Below are 17,786 nucleotides of genomic sequence, written 5' to 3'. Positions count from 1 at the left end.
GGGATATGTTCCAGGATTACTAAAGCGCTACAGGACCTTTTGAATTTTAAAATTCTAGTAACTTTATAAAGAATGTGTCATAGTAATTCTTGGTACCAATTTCCATCGCAATGTCTGTCAGTTATTAATTAAGTGTTTCTACCCTAACCACATGGGTCGACATATAATGATATGTATACTTGAAGTCATACTTAAAGGAGTGTACAGTGGAATGTAAGTGTGGTGGATTGTGTATTAGTACGAAGAAAGGAAAACCCATCAAGCTGCCAGGAATATGCATACAGCTTTATAAATGAGGTGACTTGCATATCTTGATCATAAGAAGGATGCAATTGCAATATGAAATGCATGTAATCCCTGATTACAAAATATAATAAACAAAAGGTAAAAGAAATGTTATATGAATTTCAATGTAAATATTGAACCACTTGTTGAGTGCTTGCTGTTGTTGCATTTCAATCTACGGAATCAAAAATCCATCATTAGAAACCCTGCATTCAGGAAGAGCTCATAAAAACTCACCACACACTAAAACAAGCACATTTTCCCTCTGATACCCAGTCTGAGAATAGCTTGCTGTGTTATTAAATGGATTTTCTGCTTCTTGGCATTTGCTATGCTTGGTTAAGATGGCACAGGATCCATTGTAAGTAAGTGGACATGTGTTCATCCATCTGACCACAGACTTGCTCATTTGTCTCTATGCTGATAGTTCCATCTGCAGTGTCTTACTCATAAATGAGCCCTGATAACTTTTTTTTTACCCCATTAGCTCAGCAGGAAGCTCCATAGTGTATTCATCTCCTTTGCTGGTTTCAGCACCAGTTTGCTACATGCATAATGACATACGGGGAAAGCAGGTGTTTGTTTTCCCATGTTAAACAGGCATTTGCATAATGTGGACACCCCCTGCAGCCTTTAGTGGGTGGGGATTCTTTCACTGGTTCACATCAGGAGTCTTACTTTCAGCCATTCTGTTGTTCTTGCACTGTGCCTAGTCAAAGAAGCCCCGCCAAGCTAAGTGGGTGTAATGCACAGTCCTGGCAAGGGGAAAAGGGGTCAGCTGAACTGTGGCATTCACAGTTTTAACATCACGCTGCATGTGTCACCTCTGTGTTGGCTCCCTCTCCATGGATGTTGGAGGAAATCGAGAAACACGTCCAATGCCCAAAACGTGTCTTTCACGAGTTGTTGTGAAAGTGGCATTCAGCGATCAACTCAAAGCAAGCCTGACTCACAGTAGGATTGCTGTGACATTATAACATTTGTTGTGGGTGTTGAGTGTGTTACTTCATAAACCAGCGTTGTAAATATGTGGGAAATTGCGTGAACCTGATTGCAGGCCCCCGCCCCACCATACGGCGATAAGACTGCCGTCTCATGTGATCCTCCTTGTCTGTGCTCGATTATCAGTGTCATCGGTTTCACACAGCCTTTTAATAACACTCGAGAGTTCACAATGAGTCAGCCCGGGGACCCTGCATATGTAGTGGAAGCCCTAAAGCCACAGTGCAGTTAAGATCATAAGACTCTGCGGTATTCCAATATCTGCCACTATCAGCTACATCGCTAAAGTCAATATGACTGGCTTTCCTTGTTTGTGGGTGAGAAAAGAGCTGTTTTGCATGGTAGAACCCATCTCTGCCCTTAAAATATGATTCATATCTCAGGGATTTATGCATTTTCTCAGGACCCCTGTGCCTCTGAAGTCTAATAGCGCTGCTTTTAACTTCTGCTTCTTTAATACAAAGGGGACCAAGCATGACAGAAATTAATCATTGTGATTGCAATCAACAATACTCCTCATCCTAGACTGAAAAATGTTTATATGGTATATTATTTTACATATAATCATTTTGTTGATAGAGCCCTAATATAAATCTAAATAAGTAAAGATGGAAGACCGTTTGTCTTTCAAATATATCTAACACAGGAATTGACTTGACTTCACACAGTGTGACAAGACTGAAGATTTTCTTTATATATGTTTATGTATTCATATTTGTATAGTATTCCATAATTCATTCATTACATGATTCATTCATTACAGCATCACTAGAAGTGGTGTGTATGATAAAAATCTGAGAAGAGCGATTCTTATTTTTTCAATGTGTGCAGCAGTGGCATATAAAGTGAAAATAAATGCTGGGGGGGGGAAAGGTAGGAGAAACAGCAGCCGCGTGGAGCGCCTGGAGATGCATGAATAAGTAATGAATCGGGCACATTTGCAGCCCCCTCACACAGCAGTGTGTGGAAGCAGCGCCGTGCTCACAGCGTACTCCCCGTGAGAACACATCTCCCGATTACGGCCGGGGAAGTCAAAATCCTCCATTTCCCAAGCCCTGAGGCTCACCCGCCGAAAAACAGCCCTCTGGATAGTGAGGTGGATTATGGATTATGACAGGTGTAGCTCATTTGGAGCGGTATCTGAGGGTGGGTGCGAGTCTGTGGCAGTGTATTAGCAGAAGTGGTGCGAGTGCCCGTACAGATGACTTGATCGTTGTGTATGAAAGCTCAGCAGTGCCTGGGTTCTGCACAGTGCTGGTTCTCATTAAATTTTTTCTGACGGGAGAAAGAAGGGGCGCGTCTCAGACAGAGGGGAGGTGTGAGGAAGCCTGCAGTTGATTTAGGGAATACAATGGGCCTTGGCTACAGAAGTGCCTGCCGTTCACTTTTGTCATATTTAATTTGTCACAGGCGTTCCATTGTTGTGGATTTCCTGCCTCTTTAGTTTCCATTGGCGGACATGTAAAATCGGTACTGAATGAAGATTGATTCGTTTCACGGGCTTATACATGGAAGGAGAAAATCCTACACTAAGTCTTGGACTCCCTCGCTGCATAATTTCCCTTTGCACTCATGTGTTGAGTTTTTTCATATAAAAAGGAAATGATTAAGTTTATTTGTACAGCTGATTTAACTTCCTTTGCTAGTACTTTTGCCATTTGGCATGCTTTAAGGGCAAAGCCATACCTTGATATAGAAGTCTGTTTCTGTAGATGGAAAACCTGTACCCTTTTAAGTCAGAATATGGTTAGAATCAGAACATTTTCTCTGAACTCTGCTCAATCGATCTCAGATGTTCACACCCAGATGTCTTTGTACTCTTCATTGACTGGAAGCCAAATCTTAGAAGAGTGAACTCACTTAGTATACTTTGCAGTAATGTTGCACAGTTTCAGTGGTTTTAATTTAAGCGAATATTGAAACCAGTAGTTGTGACAGTGGAGCTGGATAGCATGGTAGGTTTTGATTGGACGGGAACACACTGGCAGAAGATGAACTGTAAAACGGCCAATGCATGTCCCATTTCCCCGTCAGTGGGGTGGAACACTGCGCGCAACCAGAAAGCAAGAAAGGACCAAAATTAACACAGACCGGGCTTACTTAGAGAGGAAGCCGTCTGACTGACTAGGTTTTGCGGAGAGTCTGAGCAGCTGTGGCTGTCTAGGTCTTTGTACGAGACAGCAAACACCTGGACTGATTATCTGTGAACGCCAGGTGTGTGTGTGTGTGTGTGTGTGTGTGTGTGTGTGTGTGTGTGCGCGCGCTCACTTGTATGCAAGCCTGCCGCTGTCCAAGGTACTGAAAGGCTTTGGGTAAATGGTAGGAGCGTCTGAAGGCAGCTGAAAGGCAGGAACAGACACCCCCCTCCCCCCTCCCCCCCCTTAACACCACGCTCTCTCCTGTCACTGGCACCATCTGCACGTTACGAATTCAAGCACTTTCTGATTGGCTACCAACAGATGCCATGCATTGCAGAGGGGATTGTTGTATGTTAATGCTGTGGCTCTGCATACCCTATCAAATGTGAAGACGTTGCAAGTTAGTAACAACTAGTCACCTGTGTTCCTACTAAAGATCTTTTACAACCGGATTCACCAAGCAAGCTTGAATAGAGGATGAGCTTTGATCTCCTATATTTGTACATGTTTGGACTGTGAGATTAATAAGGTCTTACAGCCTTTTATTTCCCCTAAAGACCTGTAAATCAGGGCCTTATTGATTCACTGTTTTACTCATGAAGTCAGGCAATAAACAGCCTTTCAAGACTCACTGGGATCAGTACTAATTGAATCGATAATGTGTAAAATATTCACTATTGACTGTCATGCACGTTGTTGTAAATGCAAGTTTTACGGTATAAAATTTGGTTTAACATTTTTCACGTTATTTGTCATTATGATCATTTGTATTTTGTATTATACCTTTTTGCCATTATGTGTTAGTCAACTATTGCTGGACTCTTTGGTCAGGTGGGTCTGTTTCCAAATCCTGTGCATTGGTTATTGAATTCGGTTCAGTTTGTTTTGTTTTAGGTACATAAAGCTCTAATGGAAGTGTCCTGTCTGCAGCTGTAGGGCAGCTTTTATCTGCCTTAAGTATTATCTGGCCTATAGCACCTGAGGTATCTTTACAGCAGGGTTTCCTGCCAAGCCTTTGATTACTGTAATCTCAGCCACTGGATTCACTTGATCATATAGCTAACCCTCGAAGAGTTGAGTCGGCATGCTCTTACTGTTTGCGGTGATCGCTGTTGCCGGTTCCCAGGTGTACCTTGAAAGGCTGCTAACCTACGCGGAGATCGACATCTGCCCGTCGAACTGGAAGCGCATCGTCCTGGGCGCCATCCTTTTGGCCTCCAAGGTGTGGGACGACCAGGCGGTGTGGAACGTGGACTACTGCCAGATCCTCAAAGACATCACCGTCGAGGACATGTGAGTGAAGGCTCCAAGTCAGGCTTGTCCCAGTGGGTCATCTATCCCCTGCCGGCATACTCTGGGCCCAAGAGCCATGCGATTTTGGGTCTGTTAGGTGTCACTTTTGGGTGTGGATTTGGATCTATGACAACAGAAAGTATCGTACGCTTATCTATGGACTTCGATGGCAACCACCTCGTGTTTTGCACACTTGCCTTGTTTATCGGAGCCTTTACGGCAGGATACAGTTAGCTGGACCATTGCTGCACAAATGCATATACAGTGGTCCCCCCTTATCCGCGGTTTTGCTTTCCGTGGTTTCAGTGACCCGTGGTCAACCGCGGTCCGAAAATACTACACAGAGAATTCCAGAAATAAACAATTCATAAGTTTTATATTGCGCGCCGCTCTGAGTAGCGTGATGAAATCTCACACCACCCCGCTCGGGGCGTGAATCATCCCTTTGTCCAGCGTATTCACGCTGTATATGCTACCTGCCCGTTAGTCACTTAGTAGCCATCTCGGTATATATAGGGTTTCGATACCATCCGCGGTTTCAAGCATCCACTGGGGGTCTTGGAACATATCCCCCACGGATAAGGGGGGACTACTGTATACTTATTTGTGGAGAGATGGCCTGACAGGTGAAAATCAGGAAATAAGCAGGAATTGTCACAAAAGCATTTTGGTATTTAGCAGAATCTTGCTTAACGTTAAATATGCAGCACCACAAGCCTGTAATGATCACAGCTTCATGATTTTAATGCAAATTTTCCCCCTCATTGTTCCCAAGCATGCAGTTTTCTTTTAGTTGTTTATTTTCTCTAGAGACTGAGTGAACAGATTTTGCTGCAGGCTAGAATTTGGGGTTGGCGTGGAAACGAGCGTGTGTGAGTGTGTGGCGTTTCCTCTCTTTTGCAGGAACGAACTCGAGCGACAGTTTCTGGAGCTGCTGCAGTTCAACATCAATGTCCCGTCGAGCGTCTACGCCAAGTACTACTTTGACCTTCGCTCCCTGTCTGAGGCCAACAACCTAAGCTGCCCCTTGGAACCCCTTAGTCGGGACAAAGCACAGAAATTAGAGGTAAATACACCTGGGTGACTGGCTACACCATGGTCAGATGCTCCTCCTCGCGTTGTAAATATGATGATAAAGACTTCCCAATGCTGATTCCCCACACGCTTCCCAAATCTGCATATATCATTTACATTACATTACATTATTGTCATTCAGCAGACACTCTTATCCAGAGCGACTTGCATACAGTAGGTTACCGTTTTATCCATTTATACAGCTGGATATTTACTGAGGCATTTTTGGATTAAGTACCTCGGCCAGGGGTACGACAGCAGTGCCCCATCGTGGAATCGAACCAGCAACCTCTTGGTTAGAGGTGCTGAACATACTGTTGTGCTCTTGTGTGTAATGTACATTGTCACATCACCTATAACCAAAAGGGCTCAAAAGTATTTGGCCAGGGTTAACTTAAGACTTGATATTTGCGGCAGTGTAGCATAGTGGTTAAGGAGCAGGACTTGTAACCGAAAGGTTGCCAGTTTGATTCCGCTGCACCGTTTGACAAGGTACTTAACCCACAAATGCTTCAGTTAATATCCAGCTGTATAAATGGATAACATTGTAAAAATCTGTGGCTAGATGCCAGTAATGTGATATTACTGAGCTCCACACCATGTTAGCCTTGCAACTCACGCCGGAGAAGATGCCTACCAAACACAAATCAGTGAAATCCACGTCAGTAAAGGTCGTTAAAAGGTCACAACACTATTTTATCAGGCCATCATAAATGAGAGAGAAAGTAGGGCAGACTTTATACAACCAGGATTTGTACGTTTTCTGGAGCTGCGTAGTGATTTGTTCTGGGCAATCTCCCACGCTCACACACACCTGTATTTCAGAGAGGCTCAGAATTTATGCTGTTCAATTTGCAGCCCTTAAAACGTGGCTCATTCTCCCCGGTTTAAAATATGCTCTCAGATGTCTGTATCAAGTCGGCAAATGAACTCATGAATATTCATGAGTCTGACAAGTGCGTTTTTATCTTCTGTTATCCCGGCTCTTGCAGATTTCTCGAACCTGTCTCCTCTCTGCATTTGCACTGCTCTGCGATACAGAAAGCAGTGGGGTTTTTTTGTACAATACAGGAATGATATGCCGTTCTGTCATTCATTCTGGCCCTGATTTTCACATCATCTTTCACTAACTCAGTCAGTCTTGTCTAAATGTACTTCGTCCTACATATTTGTCCGTAAGCGTATTTGGTCTGTTAATGCCAGTTAAACGAGGGGGTCATTTACTAATGTGAGCGCAAATGAGCTTTTTGCAGATAATGATCTTAAATGAGTGAATAATGTTACATTTGTGAAGTATTTATTAAGAGTGTCCTGTCACCATTAAGAGAGCACATGCCACTATATGCAAACTACCCTTCGCTTCCAATGATAAATATGAGTCTGGCTTTGTTTGTCCACATTTATTATGAGTTCAAACACACAGCAGATGAAGAAAAAAAACAATATTATGCAGCACATGCTCAAAATGATGTGATTTACATATGCATGTGCAGTACATTTAACATTTTACACATGGCAACCTAACAAACATATATCCCCTGAAGGAAGGCAGTGTGCTGAAACATTTAAAAATTTCTAGCTTATTTTTTAAAAAAGGAAACACCATTGTGCATCTTATTCCTCTTTGAACCAATGCCCCTGTGTTCCTAACTTAAGGCGTAAAACAGGAATGCCCTTTATGCAGACAATAAATGAACGATAGTGACCCACCTAGATTCATATGGTGGAAATATCAGTCTTTGAGTTAATGTCTGTTAAAATGGTATTACTGTGCTTGCTGGATGAGAGCTACCAGTTCTGTGCAGTTATTTTTCAGCAGCCTCAGTCATCCCCTGCCATCACCTTGCTATGATCCAAGATAATTAGACTGAGTTAGACTCCCGTAATGATGTTGGTTCAGTTGTTACCGGTGCCTCCTGGCAAGGAAACAACAGGGATGCTGGCTCTCTGGTGTCTGTGTTCTCTGGGTGAGCGAGGAGGCAAAGCTGAGTCTGATTTAAGACTGCTGGGGCATCCAAGTTGAAACATCAAAGGAACCAGAGATAGGGAACTATTATTCTGCCTCATTTACTATTGTGTGGGTTATGCGCGCACAGTTGGAGTGTACTTTTAAGATGTGGATTAAAAGGTGTGGAGGTTTTGGAGGTATGGACTTTTTCCCTAGCAAATAGAAAATGATTTTTTTTTTCCGTTTTGATTTGATGAGCTGCCTTGCAAAGCGCAAACCGGAGGCTGTTTACTGATCGCCGTCTTGCACATGCATGCGATAATCGTTAAATTCTGTGACGACTTCTCTTTCTCTCCCACAACTCTCCAGGCCATCTCCAGGTTGTCCGACGACAAGTACAAGGACTTGCGGAAAGCCGCCAAGAAGCGGTCGGCGAGCGCGGACAATCTGACGGCAGCACAGTGGGTTCCCGCCATCATATCCTAATGCCACCGGGACCCAGGAACTCGGGCCCCGCCCACTCAGCACACCGGGGTGTGAGCTCATCCAACCAGAGCTCACCTGGAGGGATCGAGACCTTGCTACACAGCGCCTCCATCTGGCAGGGCACAGAGGAGCCCCTCTCAGTGGGTTTGTCATTTCTATTACTGCATCGGGAGGCAGGTGCATCGGCTCCGAGGAAAAGCGTGACCTTTCCCGCCGAAGGCCGCCTGAACTTTTTCCCATGGCGACAGAGATGCTGCGCTGAACAAGTTGCCAAGCGGGAAACAGCACGTTTGCGAAAACGGTTCACCTAAAGGGTCGTGGGGGAAAAAAAAAATTAAAGATTCAAACTGTGACTCATATGAAGAACGGCTCAGCTGCATATGCTACTGGTTATCTGACTTTGAAGGCTGGTGCAAGTGAAAAAATGGCTGAATTTAAATGGTTGCTCCTGTTTGCCAGACTTTTTTTTGTACATTCCTGTGGTTTTGGTTCTTAATTTCGTTCTTAAGTCCTCTCTGAAGCACAAGCAGTATTTTTACAGGCGAAAAGGCTGTACATATGTACAGTTGTCTCTGGCAGTCCAGACGTTTTTTGTGACTTACACTCTTTGCTTTTCAGAAAATGATCAGGGCATTTCAGCATGTCCAATGCAGGACCAATGTTCGTAGATTGCCTGTCATGTCCTGATCATGGCAGATTTATTTTAGTGTTGATTTCTGTTGTTGAGCAGCTTATTCCTGAATTTGAAATGGTATGTATTAACTGCTGTATCTGTACATCTGAAAGCCAAGGAACTTGGGCTCAAATTTTTTTTTTCCCCAACTCTCCACCAAAATTTTGTCTTAAAACATTTATTTTTGCTCTTTAAACCTTAATATACTTATTTTTATTCTTTCTCCCTGCTGTGCTGTTTACAAATGTTTGTTTTAGGAGTGGAGAGTTCTTAGGACGTGTTGTGAGTACATTGTCATTGGGAATCTTGGGCAGTTGCTTTGACGTTGACCATCACAAAACCAATGTCTCTCTAATGGCTAAGCAGCTTTCAGCTCCCTTACTGAGGTGATTGGTGAGTGTCGGTCATGGACTACCTTGCACCTTGGTTTTAGCTGGGGCTGTCCATTCATGGAGACAGGGAAAGGGCAGGAGAAAGACAGAAAGGAAGGGTTCAGGATGAGTGAGAAGAAAAGGGGACGATACTTTGTATGGCAGATAAATGGCAGACAAACCACATCCATTTCTTTTAGGTACATACATGCTACTTCTGAGAACCTTTTGCCAAACTAGACATTGTAGGCAGAGGGGAAGGTCCAATCACATCAGAGCATGCTGAAAATGACCAGGAGCCCACATCATTGGAGGGGGGACAGGGTTGGATAGGTCGGCACCCTGCGACCTATTTGGGCACCTAGGAGTTACGCCGTTTGCGGCAGGGGGATGCATCTATCCTCTGAGGGCCTTTGCCTGTCAGTGCATTGTGGGTATAGAGGAAAAATAGCTGTGGTAAGTGTGTGTATGTGTGTATGTATTTAAGGATTACATTTCTCCTCACCCCCCCCACACCAATGCACTTCACAATTGTTGAGGTGGATCAGGCTCAATTACAGCACATGAGAAAAGAATTTAAAGATTTCAGCACCACTGAACCCTCATCTTGCTCTTGTGTGTGTCGCCTGGGGCACACACCTGTTTGTTTCCTCATAAATCTGTCTTTCCTGTCATCTTAAGGTTAATATATGGTATATTTTTGCAGAAGAACAAAACCGTAATGCCATATTTTGCTTGTGAACTCACGTTTTTGCCAGGACCTGAGCCCGTTTGTCATAAGAGATCTCTTCCAAATGAGAGGGTGTACGGTCAAAGAGGCCTACAACAGGATCACGCAGCAGCTATCTTCAGTCCTTTGGACATCTTTTTTTTTTTTATGAAATCTTGCAGTACACGATGACAAACTGTCTGTTTCCAGGTTAACTTTTATTATTTTTTATCGTTTTAAATGCAAAGAAATGAACCTTGATCTAAAGCATTCAGATATTGTAGAATTTTGAAATTAAACTTTGTACAGTGTATAAAATATTTAAGATGTTAAGAAAATAACTTTAATTGTGCTGAAATATTTATAACTGAGTTCTGATCAATATTTATAGTCAGAGAAAATGCCCTGGTTTCTTGAATGATAACCATTTAATAATTCCCCAGTCTTGTAATCAGATCTGACAGTTCATCCATTTAATGTAGGTAATCGAGGCGATCTGCCATTCTTCGTAGCTGACACATGCCAGATATTATTTTTTACATTATTTGCAATGTAGAGGTGCTTTTCCATTTCACTTACTGTCAGTGTTTTTATTAGCCTGTCTAAAACATTCTTGAATAAATGATTTGAAGTTTCAGCTCAGAAGTAAATTAATATTTTTGTATACCTTTAATGTGATAGAGGTATTTTCTAAGTAAAGGTATAAGAATACATCTTTTAAAGCATATTTTTTTCTTACAACTTTGCCCAACTTCCTCATACAATACCATCCACTTGTGTTCAATTGATATGTTTATTTTGCCAAATTTTATTTAGTAAGTGAGAAAGAATTATAATGAAAATCATTCATACTAGAAATATGTACAAGAAATCCCAGAAGCAGAAAAGGAAAGTATTGGCTTCTTCTTCATTTCGTCACATGCATGCAGCCGAGTGTCTGTGGGGTAGATTTAATCACTTTGATGAATATGGGTGATGTTAGGGAATTTATGGGAAGATACGTTTACTGTCACGGCTTACACAACCCTATTTTAAGGAGTTTCAAAAGGTCATTGATTATTATTTAACTGCATTAAATTTGAATTATAAAATGCATTGAAGACTTTGATTGATTTTACCTCCATGTGAGGAAGTACGAGACAACCCTCTGGAGAGAATTAAGAAAATGAGATCTGCAATGCTGTAGGTTATGGCAGTATTGCCGAAAGAGGAGAGGTGATTCTACTTCATCCCAACTCCCATATTTCCTTGTTAGATTAGTCTGGGTACACTATGACCATAGCTGAAGCACAGGGCACAGATGGGGAATAGTGGTTGTTCATTGTTTCAGGGGAGGGCACTCACAATTACAAGCCACTGGTACAACGACACTGCATTTTGGGAAAAGCTGGAAACAGCGCAAATAGGGTTAAATTCATGTATCTTTTTCCATACAATCTGTTTTATAAAGGTTCAAGTTCAGCTTGTTTTCCAAAGGTCTTCTCTTTATTTTTACTTGGACATCCTTTTGCTTCCAGACCACACAGTCACACACCATGGGAGGTGAACATTTCCACAGAACCGAGAAATAGAAACGGAGTGTAATATCCAACTGCTGCATACACTTTGGGTGCACCATACAGTGATCAATTCCAAGGTCGTGGTCACCTCCCTCAGGCTAGGGCAACATACTGGCCAATGAGCAGCGTCTTTTCTGCGTGGATAAGGGAATGGCTAGTACCAAAGTATTCAGGAATGAAAGGACGAGATTTAAATGCAGTGATGGACAGTGGTGTGTGTGTGGACCTCTGAAGCGTTCAAAGACATTGCTGAAACCTGTAGGGTCAGGAGCAATCCTGTGAAATGGAATGGAATAGCTGACGATTGTATGTTTTTATTTAATGTATGCGTGTACAGACAGCCCGGTCTTCATTTCAGAACTCAAGCGAGCTCAGTCCAGTGGGGCGAAGGCGCCTGTTCGGCTGGCGATTCGCGACATAGCCTCGTACCGTGGACTCTACCTCTGAATAGAGCTTCTTTATTTCAGGGTTGTATTGGATTAGTTGGAACTGAACGTTCAATGTCCAAATGCTCTTGGTTGTCTCCTGTGCTAACAACAAAAAAAAAAGACTGCTGTAAATGTGAATTCCTTGGATTTTATGTTCATTTTTCATATTATGCCAATGTTGTGTGTTGAGAGATTTTGAAATGAACCTGGCTTAATTATTTTTTTTCCTTCTGTTCTCAGTTTGCCAAACAAGGAGCCATGGCTCCAGGGTGTTCTTAGTTCATTGTATTTTCCGTTTTGTGTTGTGATCCTGTCTTTCTTTCTCCGGGACTCGAGACTCCACAGGCGCATGTCGTCTCTGGTTTAATCTGTGGTTTTGCTGACAGACAAACCGTTTCAGAAACAATGTTCAGGAACCTACAAAAGAAATAAAACTTGTTCTACTTGCAATAAAACAAGATGTTTCCTTTGTATTTAAAGTGACTGCGGTTTGTATTGTATATGGCGTACACACACCTGAGGCCATTAAGCGTGCACATGCTAACCTCCTCACCTAACTTGTTTTTTTATGTATGAGTGCAACTGGGTGGTTGTGTTGTATTTTATCTAAAAAATATTAAGCAAAGATTAAGTAAAACTATATTGAACAAATGTAGCAGGTCAGCAGTATTCTGCTCTACTTAGCATTTCCCCCTCTGAATTCAGTCCAGATTTCAGAAAGAGATTGCCCCCAGAACAGGAGCTGGTCAGGGCCATTTAAAGTAAATGCATCCATTCAGTTACCCTGAACACCTGAAAATGTGTTCAGGTGGATTGTGCAGAAGCTTGCTAATACTACTCACAAAAATCATGAACAGAAAGAGAAAACATTCAACCCCCCACCCCACCCCACCCCACCCCACCCCACCCGACCCGACCCGACCCGACCCGACCCCACCCAACCCCCCAAAAAAAAAAAAAAAAATTAAAACTATCAAACAAAAGGAACCAGCCTCGACACCCAGCCAACTGCAGAACAAAAAGTGAGCCCCCTTGCTCTTCAGCCACACACCTGTATTTAATATGCCTTTAATTACTCAAGTGTTGCTCATTAACCTATGGCAAGTTGTCTACAATTAAATTACACAATGACAATTATAATTAACAATTAAAAAAACCTGAAGCTGACAATTACAATTGACAATTAAACCACCTGAAGCTGATGGTATGTTTATTGCATATGTAGCGCATTAAAAACAAAGGATCCTAACATTCAGACTTAACAAGAAAACAAGATTAATACCACATTAACAAATACTGCGGCCATTTTGGGGACAGGTGAAGAATCCCCAAAACATGAAAATTTTTTTTGCAACTGTTAATACTTTCCACTGTGTCTGAAAATCCAGTGCAGACGTAATGAGTATCCCGGTGATTCTCCTGTAAAGACAACCAACACCAAAATATCCCAGCAATGCCAGGAGGTCTGCATGCCTTTGGTGTGCAAGAATAGGCCACAATGAGGCTCACGTCTCCCGTCTTTGTCTGAGAGCAGTTGTTACTGGAAGCGGGGGGGGGGGGGGGGGGGGATAAAAAAGGAGAGGTAGTTTTAGGGCAGCATCTACACTGAAAGAACCTTCTGAGCTGCAACGTCGTCAGATGGACTTCACCAAACGGCCTACAGCTCGCTGTGGAAAGTTTACTTCATTGCCTGAACTGGGGTGGGTCTCTGTCTTTCCTTTCTCTGGGAGGTGTGGAGAGGGGTGGTTGTCTGGAATATGGGGAGGCAGAGCACAATGGAGATTCTCTTCATTATCCTGAATCACAACATCACCTTCATGGGTGAGTACCCACACGGTGTTCAACAGTAATTTCTTTGTCACCTCAATATGTTAAAATATGCAGCTATAATATAATGTGTGTAAATGTGTCTACAACATGTGTTTATTTTAACAAATTGATAAAAATGAACCTGAACAATGTTATCATTTGTATTACCAGGAGTTTAGTACCCAAAGGCAAAATTTTCAGTTTTTTAAATATCTCCTCAGCCAGGACTCCAGCCAGACATCTGAAAGTGTTTCAGCGATGTATGCTTTTACTGTAATAAACATTTACTGTAAGAATCTGTCCATTAAAATCTCCAAGGCAAAACATTGATGAAATTTTCTGAGCCTCTAAAATATTTTGTATGTTGTTATGGATATACATACGCTGAACAGATTTAAGTCTGTACATGTAATACTTTTACATAATATATATTCCAAGGAATGAACAGCTGGTTTTAACACGGGTTTCTGAATTGCAGGGAAGGTTTGGCTGGTCCAGCTGGTCCTGCTGAGGGTTCTGGTTCTGCTGTTAGCCGTGTACCCCCTACATGAGGACGACCGGGAGCGGTTTGTGTGCAACACCATCCAGCCGGGCTGTGCCGACGCGTGTTACGACTTCCTCTACCCGCTGTCCGCCGTCAGGCTCTGGCTCGCCCAGCTAATCGCCGCCTGCCTTCCTTATGCCGTGTTTGTCGTCTACGTCGTCCACAGGGTGTCGGCAGACCTCTGCGCGGAAACGTACCCGCCCGGCGGAGTTAATGCGCCCAGCTTTGGAAAAACCGCCCGGGGCTTATTCAGGAAGCGTTCTGCCCTCCAGGCTGAGTGGAGCCTGCAGTGGAGCTTTGGGAGGGCTTACATCCTTCAGCTGTTGCTGCGGATCTTGTTCGAGGCCGGATTTGGGACGGCGCATTACGGGCTGTTCGGGTTCCGTGTCCCGAGGAAGCTCCTCTGTTACGAGCCCCCCTGCACCTCCATGGCGGAATGCTTCACCTCCAGGCCCTCGGAGAAGACCCTGGTGCTCAACTTCATGCTGGGGGTCAGCGCTTCGTCTCTCCTGCTCAGCGTCGCCGACCTGATCTGCGCCGTCAAACGCTCAGCAAGACGGAGGAGTGAGACTGAGATGGTAGTGAGAAGGACGTACGATGCGGAGGAAGAGGAGGAGGAGGAAGAGGATTACTATCTCTCGCCAGCTGGCCAGAGAGCAGACCTACACCTTCCACTGACCCATGACCTGGCAACTACTGCCACCTTCCGCAAGAGAGGAGCCAGCCAATCCAGTGCTGAGGAGGTGGCCTCTGCCCGCCCGCTGGAGGAAGGATGCTCAGCTATTGGCCCCAGTGTTCGTTCCGAGGCAGAGCCCCAATCCAACAGCAATGGCAACAATGCCCACATGCAGGCCTGGGTGGAGGGGTCGGAGCAAGAGGACAGGGGGGCAGCGCTGGGCCCGACAGACCCCAAAAGGACCCCACAACATGCACAGTCCCACCTCAGGCCACTGCCATCCCTGCAGCAAGGGAGATGCCCAATCACACTGACCCCCACAGCACCCCGTCCCAGGGGAATGGGCCAGTACGCCCTGGTGGACATGCTGGACCTGCAGTCAGACTGCACTGACCCCCCAGAGAGAAGAGCGTGGGTTTGACTATCTGAGCCCAGACCCAGTGGCTGGCTACAGTCTTGGATGCAGTACATACAAGTGGAGACATTACATTGCATAATTATCATTTAGCAGATGCTCTTATCCAGAGCAACTTACATAGGTTACAATTTTCACATGTTATCCATTTATACAGCTGGATATTTACTAAGGCGTTTCTAAGTTAAGCACTGCCCCAGCGGGGAATTGAACCAGCAACCTCTCGGTTGCGAGTCCTACTCCTTACCACTATGCTACACTGCCACCCACCCTCTGTTGAAGGGTAAGGCTGGAATGACAGGCTCACCGTATTTACTGCTGGAAACAGCACTGTATTGTTTTATTAACTCCATCTGTGCACCACACAGTGTGGTACTGCACCGGGGGGGGGGGGAGCTATAATGCAAAATCCCATCACAGACGCATTCCATCTGTGGGAGATCTCCCCACGTCTCAAAACATTTCAACCCGACATGCATTATTTAGCCAGCCTGGGTTGACCTCCACGTTGAGGCCAACGTGCTGCTCTTGTCACGGGCTGGCTTTGCTCATTCAGTGAGCTAAATCAGAGCTGGTCCAATTTGTCAGGAGCTGTGTTAGGACTGGGTCTGGCGGGGGGGCTCCCACACCAGCGCAGACTCCTTCCGTGGCACCTCATGCAGTCTGACCAGCCTGTCGCCGCCACTTCGGCTCGCCTCGGGGCAGACAGAGGGCCCCAGGGGAGAGAAGCGGGCTCCTCTCCGAGAGCCAGCTCACGAAGCCAGCCTGGAAACAGCAGGGGCGGTATTTATAGAGCTCACTTGTCACACACCGTTTCAAGGGCCCAGAGGGATCAAAGTGCATTCTGTGGACATGTGTGCGACTGGGAACCCAGAAACTGCTACGCAATGAGGGGAAACTCCCGTGCTGTCTGTCCCTTAAACACTAAAATCTTATTTGCTGAGATAATCATTTCACCTAGGAGCCATATTGAGACTGTAAGCACTTCACACATAAATGTAAAAAGTGGTTCATATTGATGGCTGTTTTCATACCATAATTGATCGATTTTTCAGGAATTTGCATCACTGTTTATATTAAACACAATATCCATTATATCTGGGCTGAGTAAATGTGATCCATCTATATCCCCTAGAAATTTTGCATTTCCCTCCATTAAACTGTAGTTTTAGCTAGTACATTTTGGGTGCATTTTGAAATCAAACATTATACTTTGATTGATTCAATGCTTTTGAACAATAATTGTAATACAGCAGATTATTCATAATGTAATTTCACTTAAACGGTTGTAAGACAAAGTTCAAGCAATATGTTCTACATTTTACTTTGCTTTTTTGTTCCTTATAAAACGCTGACTATTATTGTGGATCCATTAGAATTTGTGAGTGTTTATGTGGAGCCAGTTCAAATGCAAACATATGTGTAATTTTGCTTTGTTTTACATGAATCGCCATGGTTTAATTTTATGCTATCTTCTGGTTTTCATGGATTAACAAGTGAATAAATTGGTCCTGTATAGTCGGTACAGCACATGCTCATTCATTTTGACATATTCAATACCCTCTTCTCAAAAAAGTTTTCATATGTACAGTATTACTGTGCTAGGAGCTATGCTGTATTCACTGTGTATAACCTGACACTCACCTTTGTACAAAGACAATCAATCAAATGCTAATGATGCAGGGCTTTCCTAAAACATTTGAGCAAATATTTTAGCAAGAACTACATTTTTTAAATCCAAGATATACACTTTTCCTTTTCACAGTCCAATTGCCTGTATGTTCTGACATTTTCCTGGAGTATTTTGAGTTTCATGAGGTTCACTCTGTGAGAAAGTATCAGAAAGGAAAATAAAATGCTTTACTTCCCCTGTCATTGAAAAACATTTGATTTACTTGTATTCCCAGTAAAAATATGAAATCAAAACAATGTCACGGTCAGTATGTTACAGCAAATGACCACCAATGGAAAATGGAGCGCCTTGCAGGGACAGATATTTTTCCCAGTTCTAACTGCAGGTTCAGCTTTACTGTCTCTAGTGTACACGCATGCCACAATGTGGTTTCTGCAATACAGCAAGTTCACATTTATGTGTATAATAAACATGTATGCAGATCAACAATCAGTGTTCATTTTGAATGAGACTGATATATTATAAAGAGAGCAGCACGTATGGGTGCTACTTTCCCATACCTCAAGGGAGCAGCAGGAGTCATTCATGGGAATGGCCGTTGCCCCCCCACTACTGTGCCCACCCACATACATTTATATTTTGCCCCAGGTAATGTGTGCACCATCTGTGCTGATCTGAATGCAACAGTGCAAAGACAGTATGGCTCTTTACTGCCCCCCTGTGGTTGCTAAAAGGCAGTGCTG

At 43.7% G+C, this 17,786-nt stretch overlaps 2 protein-coding genes across 4 annotated transcripts in view; both read left to right on the top strand.

Moving 5' to 3' along the window:
• LOC118771108 (cyclin-Y-like) overlaps positions 1–9,050 on the top strand; it is a 47,373-nt gene extending 38,323 nt beyond the window's left edge. For all 3 annotated transcript variants that reach the window (XM_036518985.1, XM_036518984.1, XM_036518986.1), the window contains 3 exons: positions 4,552–4,718; positions 5,622–5,784; positions 8,110–9,050. In XM_036518985.1, the coding sequence (XP_036374878.1) occupies positions 4,552–4,718; positions 5,622–5,784; positions 8,110–8,226 (447 nt within the window). In that variant the 3' untranslated portion in view covers positions 8,227–9,050. The remainder of the gene's footprint in view (positions 1–4,551; positions 4,719–5,621; positions 5,785–8,109) is intronic.
• Positions 9,051–13,723: 4,673 nt separating this feature from the next.
• LOC118771538 (gap junction delta-4 protein-like) lies at positions 13,724–15,416 on the top strand. The gene is made up of 2 exons (XM_036519545.1): positions 13,724–13,787; positions 14,254–15,416. The coding sequence occupies exons 1-2, from the start codon at positions 13,724–13,726 to the stop codon at positions 15,414–15,416; spliced, it is 1,227 nt and encodes a 408-aa protein (XP_036375438.1).
• Positions 15,417–17,786: the final 2,370 nt, after the last annotated feature.

This window comes from Megalops cyprinoides, chromosome 24 (assembly GCF_013368585.1).
Source record: "Megalops cyprinoides isolate fMegCyp1 chromosome 24, fMegCyp1.pri, whole genome shotgun sequence".
Lineage (NCBI taxonomy): Eukaryota > Metazoa > Chordata > Actinopteri > Elopiformes > Megalopidae > Megalops > Megalops cyprinoides.
The sequence above is the reverse complement of the archived record's forward strand: the minus strand, read 5'-3'. Positions and strand labels throughout refer to the sequence as shown.